At 44.1% G+C, this 27,788-nt stretch overlaps 2 protein-coding genes across 2 annotated transcripts; one reads left to right on the top strand and one right to left on the bottom strand.

Moving 5' to 3' along the window:
- The first annotated feature begins 2,469 nt into the window (after positions 1 to 2,469).
- On the top strand, positions 2,470 to 3,818 carry LOC123427546 (transcription termination factor MTERF8, chloroplastic-like). The gene has a single exon (XM_045111621.1). The coding sequence runs from the start codon at positions 2,522 to 2,524 to the stop codon at positions 3,662 to 3,664; it is 1,143 nt and encodes a 380-aa protein (XP_044967556.1). The 5' UTR covers positions 2,470 to 2,521; the 3' UTR covers positions 3,665 to 3,818.
- A 3,548-nt stretch (positions 3,819 to 7,366) lies between these two features.
- LOC123430675 (serine racemase) lies at positions 7,367 to 10,446 on the bottom strand. The gene is made up of 7 exons (XM_045114523.1): positions 10,155 to 10,446; positions 9,531 to 9,723; positions 9,349 to 9,435; positions 9,034 to 9,264; positions 8,290 to 8,363; positions 8,004 to 8,190; positions 7,367 to 7,725 (listed from the first exon to the last, which is right to left on the bottom strand). Exons 2-7 carry the CDS (start codon positions 9,716 to 9,718, stop codon positions 7,479 to 7,481), a joined length of 1,014 nt encoding a protein of 337 aa, XP_044970458.1. The 5' UTR covers positions 9,719 to 9,723; positions 10,155 to 10,446; the 3' UTR covers positions 7,367 to 7,478.
- Between the last annotated feature and the right edge of the window lie 17,342 nt (positions 10,447 to 27,788).

Here is a 27,788-nt window from a genome sequence, read left to right as displayed (position 1 = left end):
ATGTCAACCGTGTTAAGTATGCCTTGATGGCGATCCGATATGACACATATTTCCCTCTCAAACGGTAATACTTTGGTTCTCAAAATATGCAAGAACCATTCCCAGTTAACATTGTTCTCTGCCTCAACCAAAGCAAAAGCCAAAGGCATCAACCGATTATTGGCATCACTTGCCATTGCAACCAACAAAGTGCCCTTGAATTGTCCGGTCAAAAACGTGCCATCGATGGAGATGACAGGACGACAGTGCTGGAAAGCCCTCACACATTGCTCAAATGCCCAAAATGCACGGCCAAATACGCGGACCCTATTTCCATTCAGAATCCTTGTTTTCTCCCCATACGGCTCGACCACATGAACCATGCTCGGGTTAGTGTGGGCAATAGCTCCCAACAACCTAGGTATGTGGTTGTATGCTTCCTCCCAATCACCATACAACATCTTGAATGCGGCTTGCTTTGCTTTCTATGCCTTACCATATTTCACCTTGTAGTGAAAGAGGGCTTTCACAAGGTCTTGTACGCTTTTTATGCTCATTGTAGGAAGAGAGGAGATGGAGTTGGAAATCCTATAAGCGATGCACTCGGAGCTTAGTTGTCTATGGCTTTGCGACGATAGGGCACCATCAACCCTCTTGCCTCGACACATGTGAGGCATACAACTGACAATGTTCCATCCTGGCCCTCCTTTCCATGGTCTTGCACGGACAATCCAAGGACAACCTCTATCCTCACATGCAACCGTGTAACGCAGCTTCATGTTTGAATGAACAACTTTGTGTGGCCTATAATGCGTAACAGAGTATTCATCCAACCACATCTTCAGTTCAAAGAATGTTTCGAACTTTGACCCCGGCAAAATAATATTCTTCCCATGTGTGTCCGTATGAGAAGGTGGCCTAACTCCAAACAATATGCCTTCGCCTCCGTCAACCACGGCTTCATCCGCAAGGCTAAGATCCTCGAACAATGGTGTCCGGTGATCACGCTTTAATACATTCGTGAAAGCTTCAGCCTCCTTTGCCGTGAACCCTTCCTCATCAACTTCTTCATCGGGACCCTCATCTTCAGACTCAGAGGCATAGCCACGTGAGTACGAAATGGAATGGTCCATTATCTCTTGCAAATTATATTTGTCCAAATCACCAAGATTGTTGTCATGAAGAACATTACCATCATTCTCATCATCATCGTGCTCATCATTAGCCTCTACCAATGGTTCATGTTCAATGTTGACCTCTTCGTTAGCCTCATAGACACAAGAAAGAGGTTCAATGTTGGCCTCTTCGTTGATGGTTGCAGGAATAGCTTCAACAATCGAAGAGGCAACCCGGTTCAAATCCAACAAGTTAGGAACATTTGTTTTGATGGCAAATAACTCTAGAGCCTTGTCTAGTGATTCGGCCACCTTATCCTTGTATGCAAGCCAACGTTGCTCGGAGTTGACACGCATGGTCTTCCAACGAATGTGCATTCCGAATCCCACATTATGCCTACCATCAAACTCAACTACATCACTAGTGTCCATCCAATTCAAATCCTTTTGGACTTGTTCCAACAATTCACCATAGCTAGGACACAAATCGAACACCATGTCAAGCTCATTCGGGTCCGGATCAATATTGCCTTTTAAAAAGGCATCCTTGTCCACATGATGAACATAAACACATGTTCTTCCCATACCTAAACAACAAAACATAGAACCTTTTTTATGAGCAATCATACAATTACAATAACCCTAGCCTAACTTCCAAATAACCCTAACCCCATCATAACCCTAACACAACCAAACATCCCTAACCCTAGCCTAACCATAGCCTAACCCTAGCCTAACCCTAAAACAACCATAATGCACACATCCAAACAACCATAATCCTAACCCCATCATACCCCTTATCCTAACATACAAACAAATAAAACAATATCATATATATCCCACATTTCATGAAAAACTAGGGTTTCCTCAAATTTGCAAAAAAAAGAACACAAAAGATTTTCCTTTGGATGAGAATGAGGGGAGAGGTGGGGGTTACCTTAGGGGAGTGATTAGACAACAAATGCCCGGTCCAAACCTTCAGATTTGGTGATTTAGAGAAGGATTTGAGGGAGGGGGCAGTGGCTGGGAGAGGGGGCTGGGGGAGGGGAATGAGGACGGGGTGAGGAGGGGGTGGGGAGGGGGGCTGGCCCGTGGCCAGTTAAGTCCATGTGTGGCGCCTAAGCGTTCGACGCCACACATTACAATGTGTGACGTCTGAGGCTTAGGCGTCACACGGCCTGGGGGGTGGGCCCCTCCCTGCCAGGTGGTCGGGGGGTGTGACGCCGAACGGCTAGGCGTCACACAGTGTAGTGTGGCGCCTAGGTGTCTGGCGTCACACAAAAGGATCAGGCCGATGAAATATTTCCCCCGAGGGGTCACTCCGTGAGTTCTTTCGCCCATGGGTCATTTTTGTCAATTTTGCCACCCCACGGAAATAAATCTTGTCTACCACATTCAATCCCCATTCCCTCACTGCCGCCGCCGCGATGCTCCGACTCCGGAGCTGCATCCTCCCTCGCCTCCTCTCGTCTCCCGCCACCTCTCTCCACCGCGTCCTCTCCGCGGCTGCGCCCGCCGTTTCCCCCAACCATAGTAGCTTCGCCGTGGAGGACTACCTCGTCTCCACCTGCGGCCTCACCCGACTACAGGCCGCCAAGGCCTCCGCCAAGCTCTCCCACCTCAAGTCCCCTTCCAAGCCCGACGCCGTCCTCTCCTTCCTCGCCGGCCTCGGCCTCTCCGGCGCCGATGTCGCCGCCCTCGTCGCCAAGGACCCGCTGTTCCTCTGTTCCAAAGTGGAGAGAACCCTGGCCCCCAATGTCGCGGAGCTCACCGGCCTCGGTCTCACGCGTTCTGAGATCGCGCGCCTCGTCTCGCTCGCCGGGGCCACTTTCCGCTGCAAATCCATTATCTCCGGGATGCAGTACTGCTTGCCCCTCTTCGGCTCCTCCGAGAACCTCCTTGGAGCGCTCAAGAGTGGCCATATTCTCTCGTACGACCACGACCGGGTCGTCAAGCCCAATGTCGCCTTCCTGCAGGAGTGCGGGCTAGGTGCTTGTGATATTGCCAAGCTCTACGTGCATAATCCATCGCCGCTCAGCACCAGCAAGGAACGCCTCCGGACAGCAGTGACCTGCATCGAAGGTCTCGGTGTACCCCGTGGATCTCCGATGTTGAGACATGCGCTACAAGCTGTTGCATTCCTCAGCGAGGAGAAGATCACCACCAAGGTAGAGCAATTGAAGAAAATGTTCAGGTGGTCGGATGCCGAGGTGGCCGCTGCTTTTTGTAAGGCTCCATCGTTGCTGGTGAGGTCCAAGGACTCGCTGCAGCGCAGATCCGACTTCCTCATCTCCGAGGTGGGGTTTGAACCTGCATACATTGCTCATCGTCCAGCAATGCTCACGTACAGCTTGGAGGGCCGCGTCAGGCCCCGGTACTACGTTGTAAAGTTTCTTAAGGAAAATGGATTGCTAGATCGCTCCCGGGACTATTATAGAGCAGTCATGATCACCGAGAAAGAATTTGTGGAGAAGTTCATATCTCCTCACAAGGAATCTGCACCACACCTCACTGAAGATTATGCAACTGCTTGCAGAGGGGAAGTGCCCGTCAGGCTCATGTTTGCATGAACCAAGAATTCCGAATTCTATGTGTGCAATCCTGATCACTATGTGATTTTGACTTCTATATGTAGTCTGTAGAATCCTAATTGCTATGTAATTCTGAAGTCAATTATGGTTAGTTCGTTATTTAATATGGACTAGAACATTCATGTTTTCTGTAGATTTATGTGGCTTTCTAAAATATATCCTTTGATGATGTTTTCGTTTCTATTTTTACCATTCTATCAGAGGATAACGTTGTATGTTGAGCTTATACTTCATATTTCTCATGGGAGAATTGCTGCTTCATAAACATCCATAAATATTCTGTTATTTACCATTTTGTGAATTTCAGTTCGCATTGCAGTTGTTTGACTTTCTGGATCACTGGTTGCAAAGTTGGGGGTACGCAAACCACAAGCCGTGCCACTTCAAAGGTCAGATACGCGAGAGGCATGGCTGATTGAGAGGGGGCAGCTGGAAGAGGTGGCGATCCAACATGCTGGAACTACAGCGCCCAAGCTTTCACTGAAGGTATTTGTGATTTTGTCAAGCCGTTCTTACAAAAATCAAAGTTCTCTAAATATGAAGCAAGTGAGTTGCGATGATATTTAGTACTCCCTCCGGTCCTTTTTAGTCTGCATATTAGCTTTGTTCAAAGTCAAAGTATCTCTAGTTTGACCAAATTTATAAAAACATGTATCAACATTCACAAAGTCAAATTAATATTGTTAGATTCATTATGAAATATAGTTTCATGAAATATATATTTGATATTGTAGATGTTGATATTTTTTAATATATATTTGGTCAAATTTTGTAAAGTTTGACTTGACACAAATCTAATATGCGGAGTAAAAAGGACCGGAGGGAGTAGTAGTTTCTCCTGTGCATTGGTGCATCGTAGTGGCTCAGTTTGTAGTATGGGTATTATCAGTGTCTCCTACCAATTGATCCGAGCAATTAAATCTGAAGTAATGGGCATCAGTATCTATGATGTGTTCTTGGTCTGACTCCAGTTTTATGGCGTATTTGATATTTTTGTTCTTCACAATGTTGTTGTTCTAATTAGAGCATTACTCCCTCCGTTCCTAAATATAAGTCTTTTTAGAGGTTTCACTAATGGACTACATGCGGATGTATATAGACATACTTTAAAGTATAGATTCATTCATTTTGCTCCGTATATAGACACCTAGTGAAATATCTTAAAAGACTTATATTTAGGTACGGAGGGAGTAGTAGCCAAGCTTAATGGTTTCGATGATCTTGTATATGTTTCATTTCAACCTTGCAGAAAATAGACATGGTGAGGATGTGCTGAAACTGGATGTAGATGCATGGTGTTTTCAGATGATGAGCGAAGCATGTCGGCTTGGGCTTTGTTTGCTATATACACTAGGCATGATTCTGAATTTCTGATGCCTTAAACCAGCTTCGGCGACAAGTATGTACACTAGGCATGACTGAGCGGGAGTTTTGTTCAGAGAAGAAGCTCCTTCTTGTATTTATTGTGCTTAGAGATTGTGTATAATCTATGCAAGGATGCACACACACGTTACTGTCGCTGAATCGAGTGAGGCAACCTTACTGGATAACAAGTTGAATAAACTAGGCGCTTTGGCTAACTCGCACGTTAAGCTTCGTGTTTCCTCTGGCTGGGGACACCTAGGTTTAAGCAATTGATTGGTCTGTCTCGGTAAGTTCTGTACTCCCAACTTCGAAGTTCGAGCTGAAAGTTTTGTACTCTGAAACTCTGAATCTTTCTGACGTCCACGGTTGCACCCAACTGCCCCAAGTGAACAAGCTATCTATAGTAATTGAAAGTTTTTTTTTTTCTGAATCTTTCTGACCTGATATTTTTTCTTACTTCCAGCCATGTTAACTTGAATGGCAGCAGAATCAAAATGCAGGTGAGGTGAATGGATAGATCGATGAAGTGACTTACCACCAGGTGAGAAGATGTGGAGTTTTTTCCTCAAGCAAAAAGTGGGCGGACAATAGGAACATACTCCGTACTTGATTTACTGAATGTGGATGGTGCTTTCTTTCTTCCATGTGAAGTTGTGCTGAAACTTGGATGTAGATTGGGCTTTTTCTTCTTCCAGGAAATGAGACGAAACATGGTGGCAATGGCTTTGTTGTACTATACATGATTCTGAAGGCCTTTTCCTTCTTCCAGTACCAAGGATTTTTTTTTCATCGAAACTGCATCCCGGTCCTCTCATTCGAAGGGCGGGAGGTCGCCTTGCATGCGGACAAGTCTTTGGTTCTCCGTGAGTACTACAAGGGCCTCCTTGGTAGTGCCACTCCCTGCGAGTGGGTGTTCTCTCTCGCTCTCTGAGTTGTATCCCGACTCGACCCCCCTTCCGGACTCTCTCTCGATCCTTTTTTCCACGGATGAGGTTCATAATGCCTTTTTCGACATGAACCGTTTTTCCAGTTCAGGCCCTGATGGGTTTGGACCCTCCTTCTACGCCTCATTCTGGGATGTCATCGTCGTTGATGCCTTCGCGGTTTTTCGAGACTTCCTCGAAGGCACTATGGACCTCTCCAGGATTAACGGTGCCTTCCTGGTCCTCCTGCCTAAAACTGAAGCGGCTCGCTCCCCCTTCGATTTTCGACCCATCTCGCTCCAAAATTGCATCATGGTCCTCCTGCCTAAAACTGAAGCGGCTCGCTCCCCCTTCGATTTTCGACCCATCTCGCTCCAAAATTGCATCATGAAAGCCATCACCAGAGCTCTTTGCACCCATCTTCAGTTGCACATCCACTCTCTGGTTGACCTTGACCAAATGGGGTTCCTCGCTGGTAGGCGCATCTTCGAAAACATTGTGTATGTCGTTGACCTTCTTCGTGCTTGCCACTTGCGCAAGGCCCCCACCATGGTCTTTAAGATCGACTTTTGTAGAACATTCATTTATGTTAACTGGTCGAGCCTTTTGGAAATCCTTTCTGTGCGAGGTTTCAACACTCGATGGTGCAGGTGGATTCACGCCATCCTTTCGACAAGGCCCCCATCATGGTCTTTAAGATCGACTTTCATAAAACATTCGATTCTGTTAACTGGTCGAGCCTTTTGGAAATCCTTTCTGTGCGAGGTTTTGACACTCGATGGTGCAGGTGGATTCACGCCATCCTTTCGACAAGGCCCCCACCGTGGTCTTTAAGATCGACTTTCATAAAACATTCGATTCTGTTAACTGGTCGAGCCTTTTGGAAATCCTTTTTGTGCGAGGTTTCGACACTCGATGGTGCGGGTGGATTCACGCCATCCTTTTGATCGGGCACACTTCGGTGCTTCTCAACAACGTTTTCGGGGATTGGATTCTCTGCCATAACGGTCTCTGCCAGGGGGCGCCCTCTCCCCTTACCTTTTTATTATCGTTGTCGACGTCCTTCAACGCTTGGCGCATACGGCTAGTTATTCTAGAGCCACAACTTGCGTTAACGGTGCATTATTCGTCTGTAGCCATCAAAGTCTGCCTAAGTAGCACATATTCCCGTCCGTAGCCGTCTAATCTGCCTATATGTCGCACGTGGGTCCCATTTATCAGCGTGGAGAAATACATGACTCTCAACTAAAAAAAAATCTGTCTCACACTAGGACATGTGGGTCCCCCTTATCAGTGAATGAGAAAAAAAGGAACGGAAAAGGCAAAGGCAGCAGTTATTGTCTAATCAGGAGATATGCCGCTTCCATACTCAGGCACCGTAAAAAAACAACGGTAAAACGTTTTGCACCGAGCAGATCAGCCTGTCAGAAATCAGTGGGTTTACAAGTCTGCAGCCATTCACCTCGTGCATTTCAAATTCAAACAGTTTTTGTGTGGCACGATCTTCATTTATACAAGGAATCCCATAGCACGCGGAGGTCCACATTGCCTCCGGAAACAATGATCCCTATTTTGCTGCTCTCATGCCAAGCAGAGCTCTGCTTGAACTCGTCGGAGAGGGCAGCGGCAAGACCAATGGCTCCGCTAGGCTCCACGGCCACCTTCAGCGTCTCGTAGCACATCTTCATGGCGTCCACAATGGCATTGTCATCCACGACGATGACATCGTCCACCAAGTCCCTCACCACCGGCCTAGAAATTTAAATTTAAAGATTAAATGTAAGGAACTTTTGAAGACATATGGTTGTTCTATACAGATTCTTATCATAAAGGCATAACATTTAGCATTAACAGTATTGCAAACCATTTCAGGACGTTCATGTCAAATAGATTTTAGAGAAACAAACTATCCAGCTAGCATTGATATTCATATGAAAAATCTTTAAAATAAGTGGAAAAGGGTTAGCATTTTAGTACGATTCCAGGACAACAATGCACATGCAGTAAATGATGGAACATATTTGCTTTACCATGTTAAGTCACCAAGAAAAGCTCGTAGTCCATCAGCAATGGTGCTGGTCGCCGGCAGTTTGATGATTCTTCCAGCAGCCTTCGACTGGGCTGAATCATCAGCACCCTTCGGCTCTGCTGCCAGAATACGTATCGAGGGGTTTATGGCCTTTGCAGCCAGTGTCACACCAGAAATTAAACCACCGCCTATAGTTTAGCCAAAAATATTTGTTGAGTGACAAATTAGAATAGACTTCCTCACATAAAAAAACTATTTACAATAGGGAAAGCTAAGAGAGTACAGACCACTAATTGGAACAATTATTGTGTCGATCTCAGGGACTTGCTCCAAAAGTTCAAGGCATACTGTACCCTGACCACTGAAAAAATATCAAATAAAACATATCAGGCTTTTTGTGGAAAAAATTGGTTGATACCCTTTTAGAGTAAAATGGTACTACATAAAACAATAAAATGCAGAAGATTGTGTCGCTGGATGAAACGAGTAAAGATTCATGAAATTGTAAATTTTAGATAAAGACATTGCTAATATGATGGCATGCCACTAATCAAATAACTCCATTTACTCCTTGTGATCACTGAAGAATAGTTCATTAGTGCTGAGTAAGCAACAACAACAACAACAACAACCAAGCCTTTCAGTCCCAAACAAGTTGGGGTAGGCTAGAGTTGAAATCCATAAGATCTCGAAGCCAAGTCATGGCTCTGAAACGTGGATAGCTAACTTCCACGCACCCCTGTCCATGGCTAAGTCTTTGTCGATATTCCAAACGCCAGAGTTCTTTTTTCGCATAAAAAACAGCAGCCTAGTCATGAGGACTACTTTATCAGAGGACTACTGAAATACAGAATGTTACCAAAGTGATATCTATGGTAGCTTTGAAAAAAGCTTATCATATACCTTAGGGAAACTGTAAGCACTCTATAGGAAGGATTTCTAATTCCGGGGCAATGGCTTAATGGGGATATTTGTGACATTATACAGACCTATTCAAAAATAAAAGCTTTGGATAGCAAAAAAAACACTACCTGATGGTATACTTATCATTGAATGGATGAATAAGAATAGCACCAGTTTCTTCCTGGACTTTTTTAGCTATAGATTCTCTTGATTCCATGGTGACATCGCTCCAGATAACCTGACCACCATAACGCCTAACATTCTCAACCTTACATGCTGGCGCGTTTTTCGGTATGACAATGTAAGCAGGTATGCCACGCAGCTTTGCAGCCAGTGCCACAGCAGCAGCATGGTTTCCACTGAGAAGAAACCATATTATCAGTAACTTAGATTTCTTCTGAATGTTAGGAACAATCACAAAATACACTGAAGCTAGAATCAACCTGCTATGCGTGACAACACCCTTTGCTGCCTGGCTGTCATCAAGGGCAAATATTGAATTGGATGCCCCTCGGATCTTGAATGCCCCTCTACACAGCACAATACAACATATGTCCACAACAATTAGCACCATGTACTGCAAAAATTTGAATAGGTAAATAGCACATGAGGCAGTAACTCTCACGCCTTCTGGAAGCATTCACACTTGAAGAACAACTGCTTCCCTGCTATGGCATCGATAGACGTTGATGACAGGATGGGTGTCTTGTGCACGTATGGTGCGATGCGCGCCCGCGCCTCCCGGATGGAATTGATATCCGCGGCATATCCTTGGCATTCTGTGATATGCCCATCGTCATCTCTGCTTCCCATCAGGCCTAATAAGTATCAGCTACATCAATCATGTATCTCGTCCTCAGCTCAGTCATACACTGATGCTGATACACACTGGTTCAGTGCTTCAATATATTGCGTACTAAATTAAATAGACGATTGAAACAGTAACAGTAAGTATATCTTCCCCTCGGAATGAATTGCATACAATATAAAACGTACATAACTACACAAATTCAGGATTAAAATTAAAATGGTTCCATTTAGTGATTCAGGGTTCTCAGTTCTTAGCTGTACTGGCTGAAGGGGGAAAAGAAGAAATGAAACCACGTCTACTAGTATGCTAATTTAACTGGCTAATCAAGGAAACCATAAACTACAAGGCAGAGTGGCAGACACCAGCAATCAAATAACTAGCAAACTAAATGGTTCAAGCAAGCTGGTCAGTCAAGCAAGATTCGGCAGTAGAAGTTACCGCAGAAAGCAAGAGGAACCACGGAACTGAAAGAAGGTTCGGACGAGGAGATGCAGGAATCTGGTGTGGAGAGGGATCGATCTGATGGAGGAGGCGGGCAGAATCTCGTAGACCTTGCAGCAGGTGAGATGGGCGCAGATTTGAAGGCGGAATCTGCCGAAGTGGAAAAGGGAGGAATCTTTCCAAGACCAAAATCCTGGACAACAGAATGATAAGGGCCTCGTTTTTTGTAAGGCAAAACGATAAGGGCCTCGTGCTATGCTATTATTTTGTTTGGCAGGCCTTTGGGCTCGGACTTGGTCTTCATCCTTGGATTTTCTTGTACTACGAGCCGGCATCGAAGTTCACGTGGCCCGTGATTTTAAAGCAAAGCAGCTGATCGAGCAACAGTTAGAAGCATTCGTTCGGAAGCCCCTCTCATGCGTCGCCACTTGACGTGCTTACAACTGCCGTCATGTCGCGCTTTAAGCAAATTTTTTTGGATTTTATCTTTTAAATTTTTGCACGTGTTTTCGGCTTTTTAGATTTTTTTTGTTTTTTCTTTTGGTATTTTAACTTTTCATCGGTCTTTCTTAGCTTTTCGATGATTTTTTTATGAAAAGACGCGTTTTCTGATATTTTTTGTGAGAGGTACTGTTTTGCTTTCGCGAGAGGCACGGTCGCGCGTCTTTTGGAAACGAAAAAAAATGTGTTTATTGGTTTTTTTGCGAGAGGTAGGGTTTTGCTTTCGCGAGAGGCATGGTCGCGCCTCTCGGAAACAAAAAAAAAATGTTTTCTGTTTCTGTTTTGTTTCTCATGAGATGAACGGTTTTGCTTTCGCGGAAGGCACGATTTTGCTTTCGCGAGATGCACGGCCATGCCTCTCGGAAACGAAAAAAATGCGTTTTTTGTTTTTTGTGAGAGGCACAATTTTGTTTCCGCGGGAGGCAGGGTTTTGCCTTCGCTAGAGGCACGACCGTGCCTATTGAAAACAAAATAAACCGTGTCTTAAGTTTTTTTCTATCACGAGAGGCACGGTTCTTCCGTCCGTTTTTTTTCATCCGCTTCTTTTTTATGAAAAAATCATAAAAATCTATCAACATGGGATCTAATTTTAAAGGTCTCGATGCGAGGAACCCAATGATGAAAACGGTTCGAGATTCGGACACACAGTTTAAGAGATAAAACGTTTTGAAAATACGAATCTACGAAAAAATGGAAAACTTTCATGTTATGACAAGTGACACACATGCAGTACGCCACATGTCGCAACCTTAAGTGGTGGAAGTGATCTTTGAAAATAGTACTTCTCAATTAGTGATTTTGGCGAGCAACTTTTCTTTTCTTCTTCTATTTTTGATAGACTAGATAATTAGCTGTGTGTTGTTAATGTGATTGTGTAAATAAATATTTATAAAATTATGTCAACAATTTACCTACCTAAGTAAAAGCTAGTTATTTAGTAAGAACTTATTGGTTTACCAAAGACACCATAATTTTATTTGTTAAGTCAATAAAAGATGGGACAATTAATATGGTTTTCAAAGAAAAAATAACAGATTTATGAAGGAAAAAATCCAAATCAAGAGAGGGAGGGGGGTGCATGTAAGGTTCGACGAAGCACTATGCCTCACAGGAAAAGAAATTTCATGTGTTTTTAAAGTATATATAGTAGAGAAAGAAGAAATACCACAAAAACAAAAACAAACATATTAAGAGTGTTGTTGTGAGGTGATCGGTGAAGGTTATGGGTTTTGTCCCATCGTTTCCCGCCGACGGATCGATGGTCTACCTCGTTCTCCATGCACTCCGGGACAATGTGTGGGAGTTTTCATCTGGTTTGGATGGTGCATATTAGTAGAGTTTAGTGTCTAGGGCAGGGAGTTGAGACAACGATAACCTCTTCGTTAAATAAGTGTTGGTACAATATATTGGCCCTTGTGTTTTGAAGATTCTTGTTAGAAACAGTGAGGGACTAATTTGTTTGCTAGTGCACACACAAGAAGAATGCTACTCCCTCCGTCCGAATATAAGTGATGCAAATTTGTACTAGATCAACAACACTTGTTTTGGACACAGTGAGTATATTTTACCCTGAAGTTTGAAGAACTTCATCGTGAACATCTGCGTTGCAGAAAAGAAAGATATACTTTTCGAGAAGAAAGCATACTGAGAAAATTATGTGAAAGAAATGACCCCTTAAAATTATTGCTAACGTGAATCAATTTTCACTTGAGATTCTAAGAAGATTGTTTGAGCACTCCTCTCGAGAGTTTTGAGTTTAAGATCCATTGAGAGAAAATCAAGAGCCGAAACTTAGATAGTGGTTGAGCATCACAGTAGATCCGAGTTAGAGTTCTTGCATCTATTACTACTGAAAGTTGCACACTCTCTAGAGGGATAGGTGATGGATTGAGTGTCGAAGAAAATTGTCTCCGCCAAGTGAAGTCTTTAACAACAAAGAGTAGTTGTGGTTCGCGCAAAAGTCCGTTGAAGGTTTGGAGTTCGCCGATAAGAATCTACGTTGAGAGAATTCAACCAAAGTCTGGCCAGCTTTGGGTTGAAGGAGAATAGAATGGAGAGAGGTTTGCTCATGTGTTCAATCACAAGTCCCTCCAACGAGACGTAAATCTTTTGCAAAAGAGTGAACTGGTCTATCAAATCGTCTGTTGCCATCGAGCACCATTGGTTCACTCTACTCTACTACAATTCCTTCAGTAGTTTATCTTTTGTGCTTTGTGTCTTGATACATATTTCTGATCAAGCTCTTCTTTATACTTCATATCTTATTATCCTTTAGTTTGTAGTACTCTTTGTTGCTAGCGGTCTGAGTTCATTTAACTCTTTTCTTTCGTAGTTTCCATTGTATGTTTTTCTCACTACTTCCATTATGTACCACTATTTATCATTCCTAAAGTTGTGTGTTGTTATACCCAAAAGATTATCATTACTTTCATTGAAAGTTTTTCCTAATTATTGTTTGTCACCACGTTTGTTATGTACTCTTGAATCTGCTATCTTTTGGTGTTATTTAACGAGTATTAATTTTGCAGTGTTGATTGGTTTTGATACAAGTTTCAAAAGAAATTTTGAATCTCCCATTCACCCCCCCTCTTGCCGATATACGCTCATCCTAAAAATAAGTCCTCCCAATGGTAGTGTACTCTTTTCCCTCAACAAGGAGAGATTTGAGGTGGGTATTCTCCCATTGAATCTTCATTTTGACTTTGTGATGTGTTTGTTTTTTCATGCAAGGCAGACACTATTCTTCTTATTGTTGTTCTTCTTATTATTCTTCTTATTGTTGTTGTTGTTCTTCTTCTTCTTTGACAAAGGTTTCCTTCTTTTAAGACACAGTATTGTTGATCAAAGGACCTTGCCATTGATACGTCTCCAACGTATCTATAACTTTTTATTGTTCCATGCTATTATACTATCGATCTTGGATGATTTATATGCATTTATATGATGTTTTATATCAATTTTGAGAACTAGCCTATTAAACCAATGCTCGGTGCCAGTTGTTGTTTTCTGTTGGAATTATGCCCTAGAGGCAATAATAAATGTATAGTTATTATTATAATTCCTGTATCAAGATAATAGTTTATTATCCATGCTATAATTGTATTGAATGAAGACTCATTTACATGTGTGGATACATAGACAAAACACCGTCCCTAGCATGCCTCTAGTTGGCTAGCCAGTTGATCAATGATAGTCAGTGTCTTCTGATTATGAACAAGGTGTTGTTGCTTGATAACTGGATCACGTCATTGGGAGAATCACGTGATGGACTAGACCCAAACTAATAGACGTAGCATGTTGATCGTGTCATTTTGTTGCTACTGTTTTCTGCGTGTCAAGTATTTATTCCTATGACCATGAGATCATATAACTCACTGACACCGGAGGAATGCTTTGTGTGTATCAAACGTCGCAACGTAACTGGGTGACTACAAAGATGCTCTACAGGTATCTCCGAAGGTGTTAGTTGATTTAGTATGGATCAAGACTGGGATTTGTCACTCCGTGTGACGGAGAGGTATCTCGGGGCCCACTCGGTAATACAACATCACACATAAGCCTTGCAAGCAATGTGACTTAGTGTAAGTTGCGGGATCTTGTATTACGGAACGAGTAAAGAGACTTGCCGGTAAACGAGATTGAAATAGGTATGCGGATACCGACGATCGAATCTCGGGCAAGTAACATACCGAAGGACAAAGGGAATGACATACGGGATTATACGAATCCTTGGCACTGAGGTTCAAACGATAAGATCTTCGTAGAATATGTAGGATCCAATATGGGCATCCAGGTCCCGCTATTGGATATTGACCGAGGAGTCTCTCGGGTCATGTCTACATAGTTCTCGAACCCGCAGGGTCTGCACACTTAAGGTTCGACGTTGTTTTATGCGTATTTGAGTTATATGGTTGGTTACCGAATGTTGTTCGGAGTCCCGGATGAGATCACGTACGTCACGAGGGTTTCCGGAATGGTCCAGAAACGAAGATTGATATATAGGATGACCTCATTTGATTACCGGAGGGTTTTCGGAGTTACCGGGAATGTACCGGGAATGACGAATGGGTTCCGGGAGTTCACCGGGGGGGGGGGGGGGGGGGGGAAACCCACCCCGGGGAAGCCCATAGGCTTTGGGGAGACACACCAACCCTTAGTGGGCTGGTGGGACAGCCCCAAGGGGGCCTATGCGCCAAGAGAAGGAAATCAAAGGAAAAGAAAAAAAAAGAGGGAGGAAGTGGGAAGGGAGGGGGACTCCTCCCACCAAACCAAGTCCAACTCGGTTTAGGGGGGGGAGTCCTCCCCCCCTTGGCTCGGCCGACCCCTTGAGGGTCCCTTGGACCCCAAGGCAAGGTCCCCCTCCCTCCTCCTATATATATGGGGCTTTTTGGGCAGATTTGAGACGACTTTCTCACGGCTGCCCGACCACATACCTCCATAGTTTTTCCTCTAGATCGCGTTTCTGCGGAGCTCGGGCGGAGCCCTGCTGAGACGAGATCATCACCAACCTCCGGAGCACCGTCACGCTGCCGGAGAACTCTTCTACCTCTCCGTCTCTCTTGCTGGATCAAGAAGGCCGAGATCATCGTCGAGCTGTACGTGTGCTGAACGCGGAGGTGCCGTCCGTTCGGTACTAGATCGTGGGACTGATCGCGGGATTGTTCGCGGGGCGGATCGAGGGACGTGAGGACGTTCCACTACACCAACCGCGTTCTCTAACGCTTCTGCTGTACGATCTACAAGGGTACGTAGATCACTCATCCCCTCTCGTAGATGGACATCATCATGATAGGTCTTCGTGCGCGTAGGAAAATTTTTGTTTCCCTTGCGACGTTCCCCAACAGTGGCATCATGAGCTAGGTTCATGCGTAGATGTCTTCTCGAGTAGAAAACAAAAGGTTTTGTGGGCGGTGATGTGCGTTTTGCTTCCCTCCTTAGTCTTTTCTTGATTCCGCGGTATTGTTGGATTGAAGCGGCTTGGACCGACATTACTCGTACGCTTACGAGAGACTGGTTTCATCGTTATGAGTGACCCCCTTTGCTCAAAGATGACTGGCAAGTGACGGTTTCTCCAACTTTAGTTGAATCGGATTTGACCGAGGAGGTCCTTGGATGAGGTTAAATAGCAACTCATATATCTCCGTTGTGGTGTTTGCGTAAGTAAGATGCGATCCTACTAGATACCCTTGGTCACCACGTAAAACATGCAACAACAAAATTAGAGGACGTCTAACTTGTTTTTGCAGGGTATGATTGTGATGTGATATGGCCAACGATGTGATGTGATATATTGGATGTATGAGATGATCATGTTGTAATAGAAATATCGACTTGCATGTCGATGGTACGACAACCGGCAGGAGCCATAGGGTTGTCTTTATACTAACGTTTGTGCTTGCAGATGCGTTTACTATTTTGCTAGGATGTAGCTTTAGTAGTAATAGCATAAGTAGCACCACAACCCCGATGGCAACACGTTGATGGATGATCATGGTGTGGCGCCGGTGACAAGAAGATCGTGCCGGTGCTTTGGTGATGGAGATCAAGAAGCACGTGATGATGGCCATATCATGTCACTTATGAATTGCATGTGATGTTAATCCTTTTTGCACCTTATTTTGCTTAGAACGACGGTAGCATTATGAGGTGATCTCTCACTAAAATTTCAAGACGAAATTGTGTTCTCCCCGACTGTGCACCGTTGCTACAGTTCGTCGTTTCGAGACACCACGTGATGATCGGGTGTGATAGACTCAACGTTCACATACAACGGGTGCAAAACAGTTGCGCACGCGGAACACTCGGGTTAAGCTTGACGAGCCTAGCATGTGCAGACATGGCCTCGGAACACATGAGACCGAAAGGTCGATCATGAATCATATAGTTGATATGATTAGCATAGGGATGCTTACCACTGAAACTATACTCAACTCACGTGATGATCGGACTTGGGATAGTGTAAGTGGATCATGAACCACTCAAATGACTAGAGAGATGTACTTTTTGAGTGGGAGTTTAGCATATAATTTGATTAAGTTGAACTCTAATTATCTTGAACATAGTCTAAGTCCACTTTGAATATATTTGTGTTGTAGATCATGGCTCACGCAAGTGTCATCCTGAATTTTAATACGTTCCTAGAGAAAGCTAAGTTGAAAGATGATGGAAGCAACTTTGTAGACTGGGCTCGTAATCTTAAGCTAATCTTACAAGCTGGAAAGAAGGATTATGTCCTTAATGCTGCGCTAGGAGATGAACCACCCGCTACGGCTGATCAGGATGTTAAGAACACTTGGTTAGCACGTAAGGAGGACTACTCAATAGTTCAATGTGCAGTCTTGTATGGCTTAGAACCGAGACTTCAACGTCGCTTTGAGCGTCATGGAGCATTTGAGATGTTCCAGGAGTTGAAGTTTATCTTTCAGAAGAACGCCCGGATCGAGAGGTATGAGACCTCCGATAAATTCTATGCTTGCAAGATGGAGGAAAACTCGTCTGTCAGTGAACATGTGCTCAAAATGTCTGGGTACTCAAACCGTCTAGCTGAACTGGGGATTGAACTCCCGCAAGAAGCTATCACTGACAGAATCCTTCAATCACTACCGCCAAGCTATAAAGGCTTTGTGTTGAACTACAACATGCAAGGGATGAACAAGTCTCCCGGCGAGTTGTTTGCGATGCTGAAAGTCGCAGAGTCTGAACTCCGTAAAGAGCATCAAGTGTTGATGGTGAGCAAGACCACTAGTTTCAAGAGAAACGACAAAGGCAAGAAGGGCAATTCGAAGAAGAGCGGCAAGCCTGTTGCCAATCCGCCGAAGAAACCCAAGGCTGGACCTAAGCCTGAAACAGAGTGCTTCTATTGCAAGGGTATGGGTCACTGGAAGCGCAATTGCCCCAAGTATCTGGCAGATAAGAAGGCGGGCAAAGAAAAATCAGGTATATTTGATATACATGTTATTGATGTGTACTTAACCGGCTCTCGTAGTACTGCCTGGGTATTTGATACCGGTTCTGTTGCTCACATTTGCAACTCGAAGCAGGAACTGCGCAATAGACGAAGGCTGGCGAAAGACGAAGTGACGATGCGCGTAGGAAACCGTTCCAAGGTTGATGCAATCGCCGTCGGCACAGTGTCACTTCAACTACCATCGGGATTAGTGATGAACTTAAATCATTGTTATTTAGTGCCTGCGTTGAGCATGAACATTATATCTGGATCTTGTTTATTGCCAGACGGTTACTCTTTTAAGTCTGAGAATAATGGTTGTTCTATTTCTATGAGTAACATCTTTTATGGTCATGCACCGAATGTGAGAGGATTGTTCATATTGAATCTTGATAGCGATACGCATATACATAACATTGAGACCAAAAGAGTTAGAGTAAACAATGATGGTGCCATATTTTTGTGGCACTGCCGCTTGGGTCATATTGGTGTAAAGCGCATGAAGAAACTCCATGCTGATGGACTTTTGGAGTCACTTGACTTTGATTCACTTGACACGCGTGAACCATGCCTCATGGGCAAGATGACTAAGACTCTGTTCTCCGGAACAATGGAGCGTGCAAGTGACTTGTTGGAAATCATACATACCGATGTGTGTGGTCCAATGAGCGTGGAGGCACGCGGCGGATATCGTTATTTTCTCACCTTCACTGACGATTTAAGTAGATATGGTTATGTCTACTTGATGAAGCACAAGTCTGAAACATTTGAAAAGTTCAAGCAATTTCAGAGTGAAGTGGAAAATCATCGTAACAAGAAGATCAAGTTCCTGCGGTCTGATCGTGGGGGTGAATATCTGAGTTTCGAGTTTGGTACTCACTTAAAACAATGTGGAATTGTTTCGCAGTTAACACCGCCTGGAACACCACAGCGTAATGGTGTGTCCGAACGTCGTAATCGTACTTTGTTAGAGATGGTGCGATCTATGATGTCTCTTACTGATTTGCAGTTATCATTTTGGGGTTATGCATTAGAAACAGCTGCATTCACTTTAAATAGGGCACCATCGAAATCCGTTGAGACGACACCATACGAACTGTGGTATGGCAAAAGGCCAAAGTTGTCGTTTCTTAAAGTTTGGGGATGTGATGCTTATGTCAAAAAGCTTCAGCCTGAAAAGCTGGAACCCAAAGCGGAAAAGTGCGTCTTCATAGGATACCCAAAAGAGACAGTTGGGTACACCTTCTATCTCAAAACCGAGGGCAAAGTGTTTGTTGCTAAGAACAGAACTTTTCTCGAGAAGGAGTTTCTCTCGAGAGAATTGAGTGGGAGGAAGATAGAACTTGACGAGGTTGTCAAACCTCTCATCCCTCTGGATGGTGGCGCAGAGCAAGGGGAAACCTCTGTCGTTGCGACGCCGGTTGAGGAGGAAGTTAATGATGATGATCATGAAACTCCAGTTCAAGTTTCTGTTGAACCACGCAGGTCGACGAGATCACGCGCTGCTCCAGAGTGGTACGGTAATCCCGTCTTATCAATCATGTTGTTAGAGAACAATGAACCTGCAAATTATGAAGAAGAAATGGTGGGCCCAGATTCCAACAAATGGCTAGAAGCCATGAAATCCGAGATAGGATCCATGTATGAGAACAAAGTGTGGACTTTGGAGATACTACCTGAGGGCCGCAAGGCTATTCAGAACAAATGGATCTTTAAGAAGAAGACGGACGCTGACGGTAATGTGACCGTTTATAAAGCTCGACTTGTGGCAAAGGGTTATTCACAAGTTCCAGGAGTTGACTACGATGAGACCTTCTCACCCGTAGCGATGCTTAAGTCCGTCAGAATCATGTTAGCAATAGCTGCATTTTTCGATTATGAAATCTGGCAGATGGATGTCAAAACGGCGTTCCTTAACGGTTTCCTTAAGTAAGAGTTGTATATGATGCAACCCGAAGGTTTTGTCGATCCTAAAAATGCTGACAAGGTGTGCAAGCTCCAGCGATCCATTTATGGACTGGTGCAAGCATCTCGGAGTTGGAACAAACGCTTTGATGAGGTGATCAAAGCATTTGGGTTTGTACAAGTGGTTGGAGAATCTTGTATTTACAAGAAAGTGAGTGGGAGCTTTGTGGCGTTTCTGATATTGTATGTGGATGACATATTACTGATTGGAAACAACGTAGAGCTTTTGGAAAGCATAAAAGGTTACTTGAATAAAAGTTTCTCTATGAAGGACCTAGGAGAAGCTGCTTACATTCTAGGCATTAAGATCTATAGGGATAGATCAAAGCGCCTGATAGGACTTTCGCAAAGCACATACCTTGATAAAGTTTTGAAGAGGTTCAAAATGGAACAGTCCAAGAAAGGGTTCTTGCCAGTGTTACAAGGTACGAGATTGAGCAAGACTCAGTGCCCAGCAACTGATGAAGATAGAGAGCATATGCGCTCCGTCCCCTATGCTTCAGCCATAGGCTCTATCATGTATGCAATGCTGTGCACTAGACCGGATGTTAGCCTGGCCATAAGTATGGCAGGTAGGTTCCGGAGTAATCCAGGAGTGGATCACTGGACGGCGGTCAAGAATATCCTGAAGTACCTGAAAAGGACTAAGGAGATGTTTCTCGTGTATGGAGGTGACGAAGAGCTCGCCGTAAAAGGTTACGTCGATGCAAGCTTTGACACAGATCCGGACGACTCTAAGTCGCAAACCGGATACGTATTTATTCTTAATGGGGGTGCAGTAAGCTGGTGCAGTTCCAAGCAAAGCGTCGTAGCAGATTCTACATGTGAAGCGGAGTACATGGCTGCCTCGGAGGCGGCTAAGGAGGGTGTCTGGATGAAGCAGTTCATGACGGATCTTGGAGTGGTGCCAAGTGCACTGGATCCAATAACCTTGTTCTGTGACAACACTGGTGTAATTGCCTTAGCAAAGGAACCAAGGTTTCACAAGAAGACCAGACACATCAAACGACGCTTCAACCTCATCCGCGACTACGTCGAGGAGGAGGACGTAAATATATGCAAAGTGCACACGGATCTGAATGTAGCAGACCCGCTGACTAAACCTCTTCCACGGCCAAAACATGATCGACACCAGAACTGTATGGGTGTTAGATTTATTACAATGTAATTCACATGGTGATGCGAGGGCTAGATTATTGACTCTAGTGCAAGTGGGAGACTGTTGGAATTATGCCCTAGAGGCAATAATAAATGTATAGTTATTATTATAATTCCTGTATCAAGATAATAGTTTATTATCCATGCTATAATTGTATTGAATGAAGACTCATTTACATGTGTGGATACATAGACAAAACACCGTCCCTAGCATGCCTCTAGTTGGCTAGCCAGTTGATCAATGATAGTCAGTGTCTTCTGATTATGAACAAGGTGTTGTTGCTTGATAACTGGATCACGTCATTGGGAGAATCACGTGATGGACTAGACCCAAACTAATAGACGTAGCATGTTGATCGTGTCATTTTGTTGCTACTGTTTTCTGCGTGTCAAGTATTTATTCCTATGACCATGAGATCATATAACTCACTGACACCGGAGGAATGCTTTGTGTGTATCAAACGTCGCAACGTAACTGGGTGACTATAAAGATGCTCTACAGGTATCTCCGAAGGTGTTAGTTGATTTAGTATGGATCAAGACTGGGATTTGTCACTCCGTGTGACGGAGAGGTATCTCGGGGCCCACTCGGTAATACAACATCACACATAAGCCTTGCAAGCAATGTGACTTAGTGTAAGTTGCGGGATCTTGTATTACGGAACGAGTAAAGAGACTTGCCGGTAAACGAGATTGAAATAGGTATGCGGATACCGACGATCGAATCTCGGGCAAGTAACATACCGAAGGACAAAGGGAATGACATACGGGATTATACGAATCCTTGGCACTGAGGTTCAAACGATAAGATCTTCGTAGAATATGTAGGATCCAATATGGGCATCCAGGTCCCGCTATTGGATATTGACCGAGGAGTCTCTCGGGTCATGTCTACATAGTTCTCGAACCCGCAGGGTCTGCACACTTAAGGTTCGACGTTGTTTTATGCGTATTTGAGTTATATGGTTGGTTACCGAATGTTGTTCGGAGTCCCGGATGAGATCACGGACGTCATGAGGGTTTCCGGAATGGTCCGGAAATGAAGATTGATATATAGGATGACCTCATTTGATTACCGGAAGGTTTTCGGAGTTACCGGGAATGTACCGGGAATGACGAATGGGTTCCGGGAGTTCACCGGGGGGAGGGGGGGCAACCCACCCCGGGGAAGCCCATAGGCTTTGGGGAGACACACCAGCCCTTAGTGGGCTGGTGGGACAGCCCCAAGGGGGCCTATGCGCCAAGAGAAGGAAATCAAAGGAAAAGGAAAAAAAAAGAGGGAGGAAGTGGGAAGGGAGGGGGACTCTTCCCACCAAACCAAGTCCAACTCGGTTTGGGGGGGGGGAGTCCTCCCCCCCCCTTGGCTCGGCCGACCCCTTGAGGGTCCCTTGGACCCCAAGGCAAGGTCCCCCTCCCTCCTCCTATATATATGGGGCTTTTAGGGCAGATTTGAGACGACTTTCTCACGGCTGCCCGACCACATACCTCCATAGTTTTTCCTCTAGATCGCGTTTCTGCGGAGCTCGGGCGGAGCCCTGCCGAGACGAGATCATCACCAACCTCCGGAGCGCCGTCACGCTGCCGGAGAACTCTTCTACCTCTCTGTCTCTCTTGCTGGATCAAGAAGGCCGAGATCATCGTCGAGCTGTACGTGTGCTGAACGCGGAGGTGCCGTCCGTTCGGTACTAGATCGTGGGACTAATCGCGGGATTGTTCGCGGGGCGGATCGAGGGACGTGAGGACGTTCCACTACACCAACCGCGTTCTCTAACGCTTCTGCTGTACGATCTACAAGGGTACGTAGATCACTCATCCCCTCTCGTAGATGGACATCACCATGATAGGTCTTCGTGCGCGTAGGAATTTTTTTGTTTCCCTTGCGACGTTCCCCAACATTTTCTGCGTGTTTTTGGATTTTTCACGAAATCAGTACCAAACGGAGTCAAAATACAACAAAACATTCTTGGGATTTTTTGGGACCAAAATAAGACTTGAAGCCTCGGAAGTGGCGCAAGCCAATGGGACGCGCCGCGGGGGGGGGGGGGGGGGGGGGGATCGCGCCCTGATGGCTTGGGGTCGCCTCCCGACGCCTCTCGCCCTACCTACACTCCTAAAAATCCTAATATATTGGTAAAACACCAGATAGACGCCTGAAATACTTTTTCCGCTGCCGCAAGCTTCTGTTCCACCTGAAACACCAGAGAGCTATCTTCGAGGGAGATGCCACTAGCAAAAACTGTGCCCCCGGGTCTTCACAAATCATATTACAAAAATGCTAAAAATATTTCTGCAGTTTTTTTATATTTATATTATCTATCTATCACTACTTATCGCTTGCAAGTAACGAGTTGAAGGGGCTTGACAACCCTCTTGCCCGCGTTAGGTGCAAGTGTGTGCTCTTTTGTGTGTAGCTGCTGAAGATGGGCATTTTTTGTGCTCCTCCTATTTGTTCGATAACCTTGGTTCTCACTGAGGAAAATAATTATATCTATTGTGTTGCATCTTCTGTTCTCTTAAGGAAAATCCAACGCAGTTTACAAGTACTAGGAAACATTTCTGGCGCCGTTGTCGGGGAGTATAATCATATTCTTATCAGGTACCTACACACACATTATCATTCACTTGTTCTACTCTCTACTTGCGTGAAATGATATCTTTATCTTTGCCACACAAAAACATAAAGTAGAACAAAAGTTTAAGACAAATGGATCCTCATCCACTTGCTAATCTTTTCAAAAGATCTGATTATGTTGACCCAATTGGTAGTGAGTTGAGTGCACTAGATTACCTTTATGAGGTCCTGCTTGAAAATCGTGAATCTGAAAATTGTGATGAAATGTTAAAGAAAATTATAAAGTGATTCATGATAGTTCCTTGAATGAAAATCATGATTGCAATTTTGCTAGTATAAATTCTATAAATATCAATTGTGCTAATGATCATGATTGGGGTGATAATCATGATGTCTTTTGTGATCTTGATAATTCCAAGCCTCATGATGAATCTATTATTGATTATGATGTTCGCAATACTACTAAAAGTGGGTTTGGAAGAGTGTCAACTTTAGGTAATAATGATCTCATTACTTTGGAGAATGACCAATCTTATGAAACTTTTGATAAAAGTGGGTTTGGAGAGGTCATGACTTTAGTTGATGTTTATCCCACAATCTTGCAAGATTATAAAACTTGCATGCATGTGGATCATGAAGAGAATATTTTATATGATATCTATATTGTTGAATTTGAATATGATCCTACATGTAACTATTATGAGAGAGGCAAATGTGGTTATAGGAATTTTCATGTTCAATTACCTCTCTTGATGTTCAAATTGTTAATGCATCATTCTTCCTATTTGCATATGCTAGACACTCCTTGTCTTGCTAATTTGTTTTCTTATAAAATTCCTATGCATAGGAAGTATGTTAGACTTAAATGTGGTTGTCACGTGTTTTATGATGCTCCATTTGTGCTTAAATTCTTGTCTTTTATCTGAGCATCATTATTATCCCAAGCCTATTTTAATGGCTATCAAGAAAGAGTTTCTTGGGAGACAATCCAATACTTTATGTTATTTTGAGTTCACGTGATTATTGCTAATGTAATGATTGTGTTTTTTGTTTTAATTAGTGTTTGTGCCAAGTAAAGCCTTTGGGATGATTTGGATCATAAGTGGATTAGATCCCGTGCAAAAACATAAACTTTTACATCGAGCATAGAATTTCTATGATTTTACTAGAACATATTTTTGATCTAATTATTTTACACAACATTGATACACAAATTCCTCAGGTTCTGTTATCTTTTCAGAACTTCCAGAGTTACAGAAGTATGGTTTTAGTGCTGATATTTACAGAAGTATGGTTTTGGGTGCAATCACGATGGATGAAGGAATAAGGAGTAATAAGACTCTAAGCTTGGGGGTGCTGTAACAGCCCGAGACCAACGCTCCAGAAGATTCCCCTTTTATTCCGTTATCGTCGTGTTATTATTTGTTTGTCTCACTCATCATCGCATTATTCGCATCATCTGCATTGCATCGACACTCCATTGCCGCCAGTTTTCAAAACTTGCATCGAGGCCAACCACACATGCACGCGCCCGCGGAATCATTAAAATATTGTTTTTAAAAGTGTGTATAAATTATTCTCGGATTGGGTTGAAACTTGGCGTGCGGTCTTATTTTAATGTAGGTAGGCCGCGTGCCAAATTTCGTCGCAATCGGAGTTCGTTTGATGCCTGAACGGTCGATCGTAGAGGCACCGCCATCGGTTTATCGTCGAGCGTTTTTCAGTGTTTCAGAATATTGTGCCGGGCCGCAAATCTCCCTCTCTTCTTAGCCCAACACCCCCTCTACACATCTAGTAAGACACCTAGCCTACCCCTCCATTTTAGACCGTCCAATCGAGATCCAACGACCCGAAAACGAAGCAAAACCCCCCTAACCCTAGCCCCCATTCCTATTTAAATAACCTCCCTGCCTAATTTGGACAACCAACCCCTCTCCCACCTCAGATCCTGTGGCCAAACCCTAGCCGCCGCCACCCACAGCCAGCCATCGCGCGGGCCCGCCCGAGCCCATCGCAGGCCCACCCGTGGCCCGAACTAGAGCCGCCGCCCCCGAGCGCTCTAGATCGGGAGAGGAGCTCCCGATCCACAGCACGAGCAGTCGTCGGGAGCCGTGTCCCCATCGTGAGCGCCGCCCGCACCACACCAGGCTTCGCTAGAGGTAGTTGTGCCCGCCGCCATGTTCTCCCCGCCGCCGGAGCTGTTGCTGGCGTCGAGAGCGTCGACCTTGCCCGTAGCCATGGCCGCAACACCTCGAGACCAACCCGAGTTGTCGGCCTTTCTTGCTCTGCCCCGCCGCCTATGCCTCGCCGTTCCCCAAATCTCAGATGGATCCACCCTCCGCCGCCGTTGTGTTGCCTCCTTCGCACCGGAAGCCGCCCCGCCAGTGCCCCATCGGTTGCATGAGCCGCGCCGCCTCCCTTACCTAGTTCGTGCGGGGGAAGGAGGTGTTCCCCGCATCCACAACCCGCGTGGGTCGGCCCCTACCCCAGGCCCCGTGGCCCAATGCAGTGCGAGCGCCAAGCCCGACCTCCAAGGGCCCAGCCAGCTGCCGGCGTGCTAGGCCGCACTTCCTCTAGTGCGTGGTGAGCACTCGGTAGCCTCCAACCCTCGCCCTGTGCATGCTTTAGTCATGCAACGCCCGGGGTACTCTAGGCCCAACTACTGCAGATCCGGCCCGTAACTGTTTTTTTATTTAACCTGCGAATTTGCTAGATTTCAGAAAAATGCGTATTTTAAAACGCCCGTAACTTTTAAACCGTGTGTCGGATCGAGATAAGTTATATATGTAAAACGTGTAAAATCTCGTGTAGAATTGCAATATCATGTTTTCGTATTTTTTTAAATGTGTAACGTGCTATTTTATATTAGTTTGCATATCTGCCATATTTTGCATCATGCATAATTATTTTAGCGTGTATCCGAAGTAGTCAAACCCCGTATGTAAAATGTTCATGTTGATTGCACCGCATTTTCATGCATGGTAAACATAGTTACATTGTTGTTCTTATGTAGGTGGCATAAATAGTTTGCTATGTCTGGTTTATGTCATATTCTCGCATATATGTGGTGGCATTAGTTTTATTTGTAACCTCACATATTATATATGTTTTCAGGGTATAAAAATCCATAGAATTTAACTGTGCATTTAGTTTTATCTTTTGAGAAAGTTAGCGTGCATGATATTTTGCCATGTTGCCCTCTTGTTTATTTCGTGTGAATTATTCCGTGCATGATATGAATTAGTTTTGAACATGAGTTATGCCCTTGGACATGTATGTTATCCCCTGGTAATTTTGTTTGAATTCATGTTCATGTGTTCTTTTCTTGTAGCCAACATGCTATAAAATAGTGCTGATTTGAGATGCTGAAATATAAGTCTGAATCTGTAATATTTTGTTGTTGCCTTGACATGAGATTTGCTAGTGATCTACAGCTCCGTTGGGGTTGGTGCAATGGAGTTATTTGTAGTGCTTAAGATTCTCTAGCATGATGTAAATTTTCATGCCATTCTATGCTTTGTAGCATATAGTTTTACTTTTGTCAACATGCCTTTTGGTTGAAAACTGCACTGTTAAAATTGGTATTTCCACTAAGTCTGAAACTGTGTGCAACATGCCATTTTGTGAGCTCAGTTACTAGTGATTCATGCTTCCATGCTAGTTCCATTTAGTAGGGTGTTGTTGTGCATCTTGCCCACTACTCTCACATGTCTTGTTTGAGCATTTTAGAATTATGTAGCTTGTTGTTTTGGGGTGTAGAAAATGCCATGTTGTTGTTTTAGACAGATTGTAGCTATTTCTTGTTTTGCGTGTAATTGTTGAACCGTTACTCCGTTTGGAACGTGCCGTATATGAAACTTGCTTAGAATCTCGTGTAGTTTCGTTATATCTTACTAACGTCATGGTTTGGAATGCTTGTGGCTGCAATTTGCATACATATTGCATTCATGGCATCATATCTTGCGGTGATCATATCTTTTGAATCGTAGCTCCGTTTGCAATGATCCATATATGTAAATGGACTAGAAAGAAGTGTAGAATCACGTGAACCATTTATTTTGCAGTTTAACAAGTATTAAAACATGTTAGTTCAGATCGGGACAGATTTCGAAATTAACATATGGGGTCATTTCGGAGATGCTATATCTTGTTTTCGACCTCGTTTAAAATGCCTAGGTAGGTAGTTTAATTAGGCTTCACCTCCTTGCCATGTTTAAACAACATTTAATATTGTCATGTACCTAAACGAGAGTGAACTAAATATTTGAATGTGGAGTTTCGTCAATATGCAACTCGTTGCATATTGAGCTTCACTTAATGTGTAGTGTTTAATTGTTGTGAATTGACATGCCATGTATTGCATAATTGAACATATCATGCATCATATTTGGTTGTGCATCATATCGTGCATGTGATGTGGTGTTACCGTGTGTTGATTGTTGTTCCGGTTGCTTCTTCTCGATAGAGTTCCGATCCGCTTCGGAGTGTG

This window comes from Hordeum vulgare, chromosome 2H (genome assembly GCF_904849725.1).
Source record: "Hordeum vulgare subsp. vulgare chromosome 2H, MorexV3_pseudomolecules_assembly, whole genome shotgun sequence".
Lineage (NCBI taxonomy): Eukaryota > Viridiplantae > Streptophyta > Magnoliopsida > Poales > Poaceae > Hordeum > Hordeum vulgare.
Note: the sequence above shows the minus strand (reverse complement) of the source record. Positions and strands in the feature narration are given on the sequence as shown.

Bases quoted from the DNA above. Each gene is read 5' to 3' on its own strand.
- LOC123427546 (XM_045111621.1), top strand. From the start codon at position 2,522: ATGCTCCGACTCCGGAGCTGCATCCTCCCTCGCCTCCTCTCGTCTCCC.
- LOC123430675 (XM_045114523.1), bottom strand. From the start codon at position 9,718: ATGGGAAGCAGAGATGACGATGGGCATATCACAGAATGCCAAGGATAT. The intron at 9,436-9,530 runs GTGAGAGTTACT...TGTGCTGTGTAG, and splicing joins TGTGAATGCTTCCAGAAGGC to AGGGGCATTCAAGATCCGAG. The intron at 9,265-9,348 runs GTTGATTCTAGC...GTTTCTTCTCAG, and splicing joins GGTGTTGTCACGCATAGCAG to TGGAAACCATGCTGCTGCTG.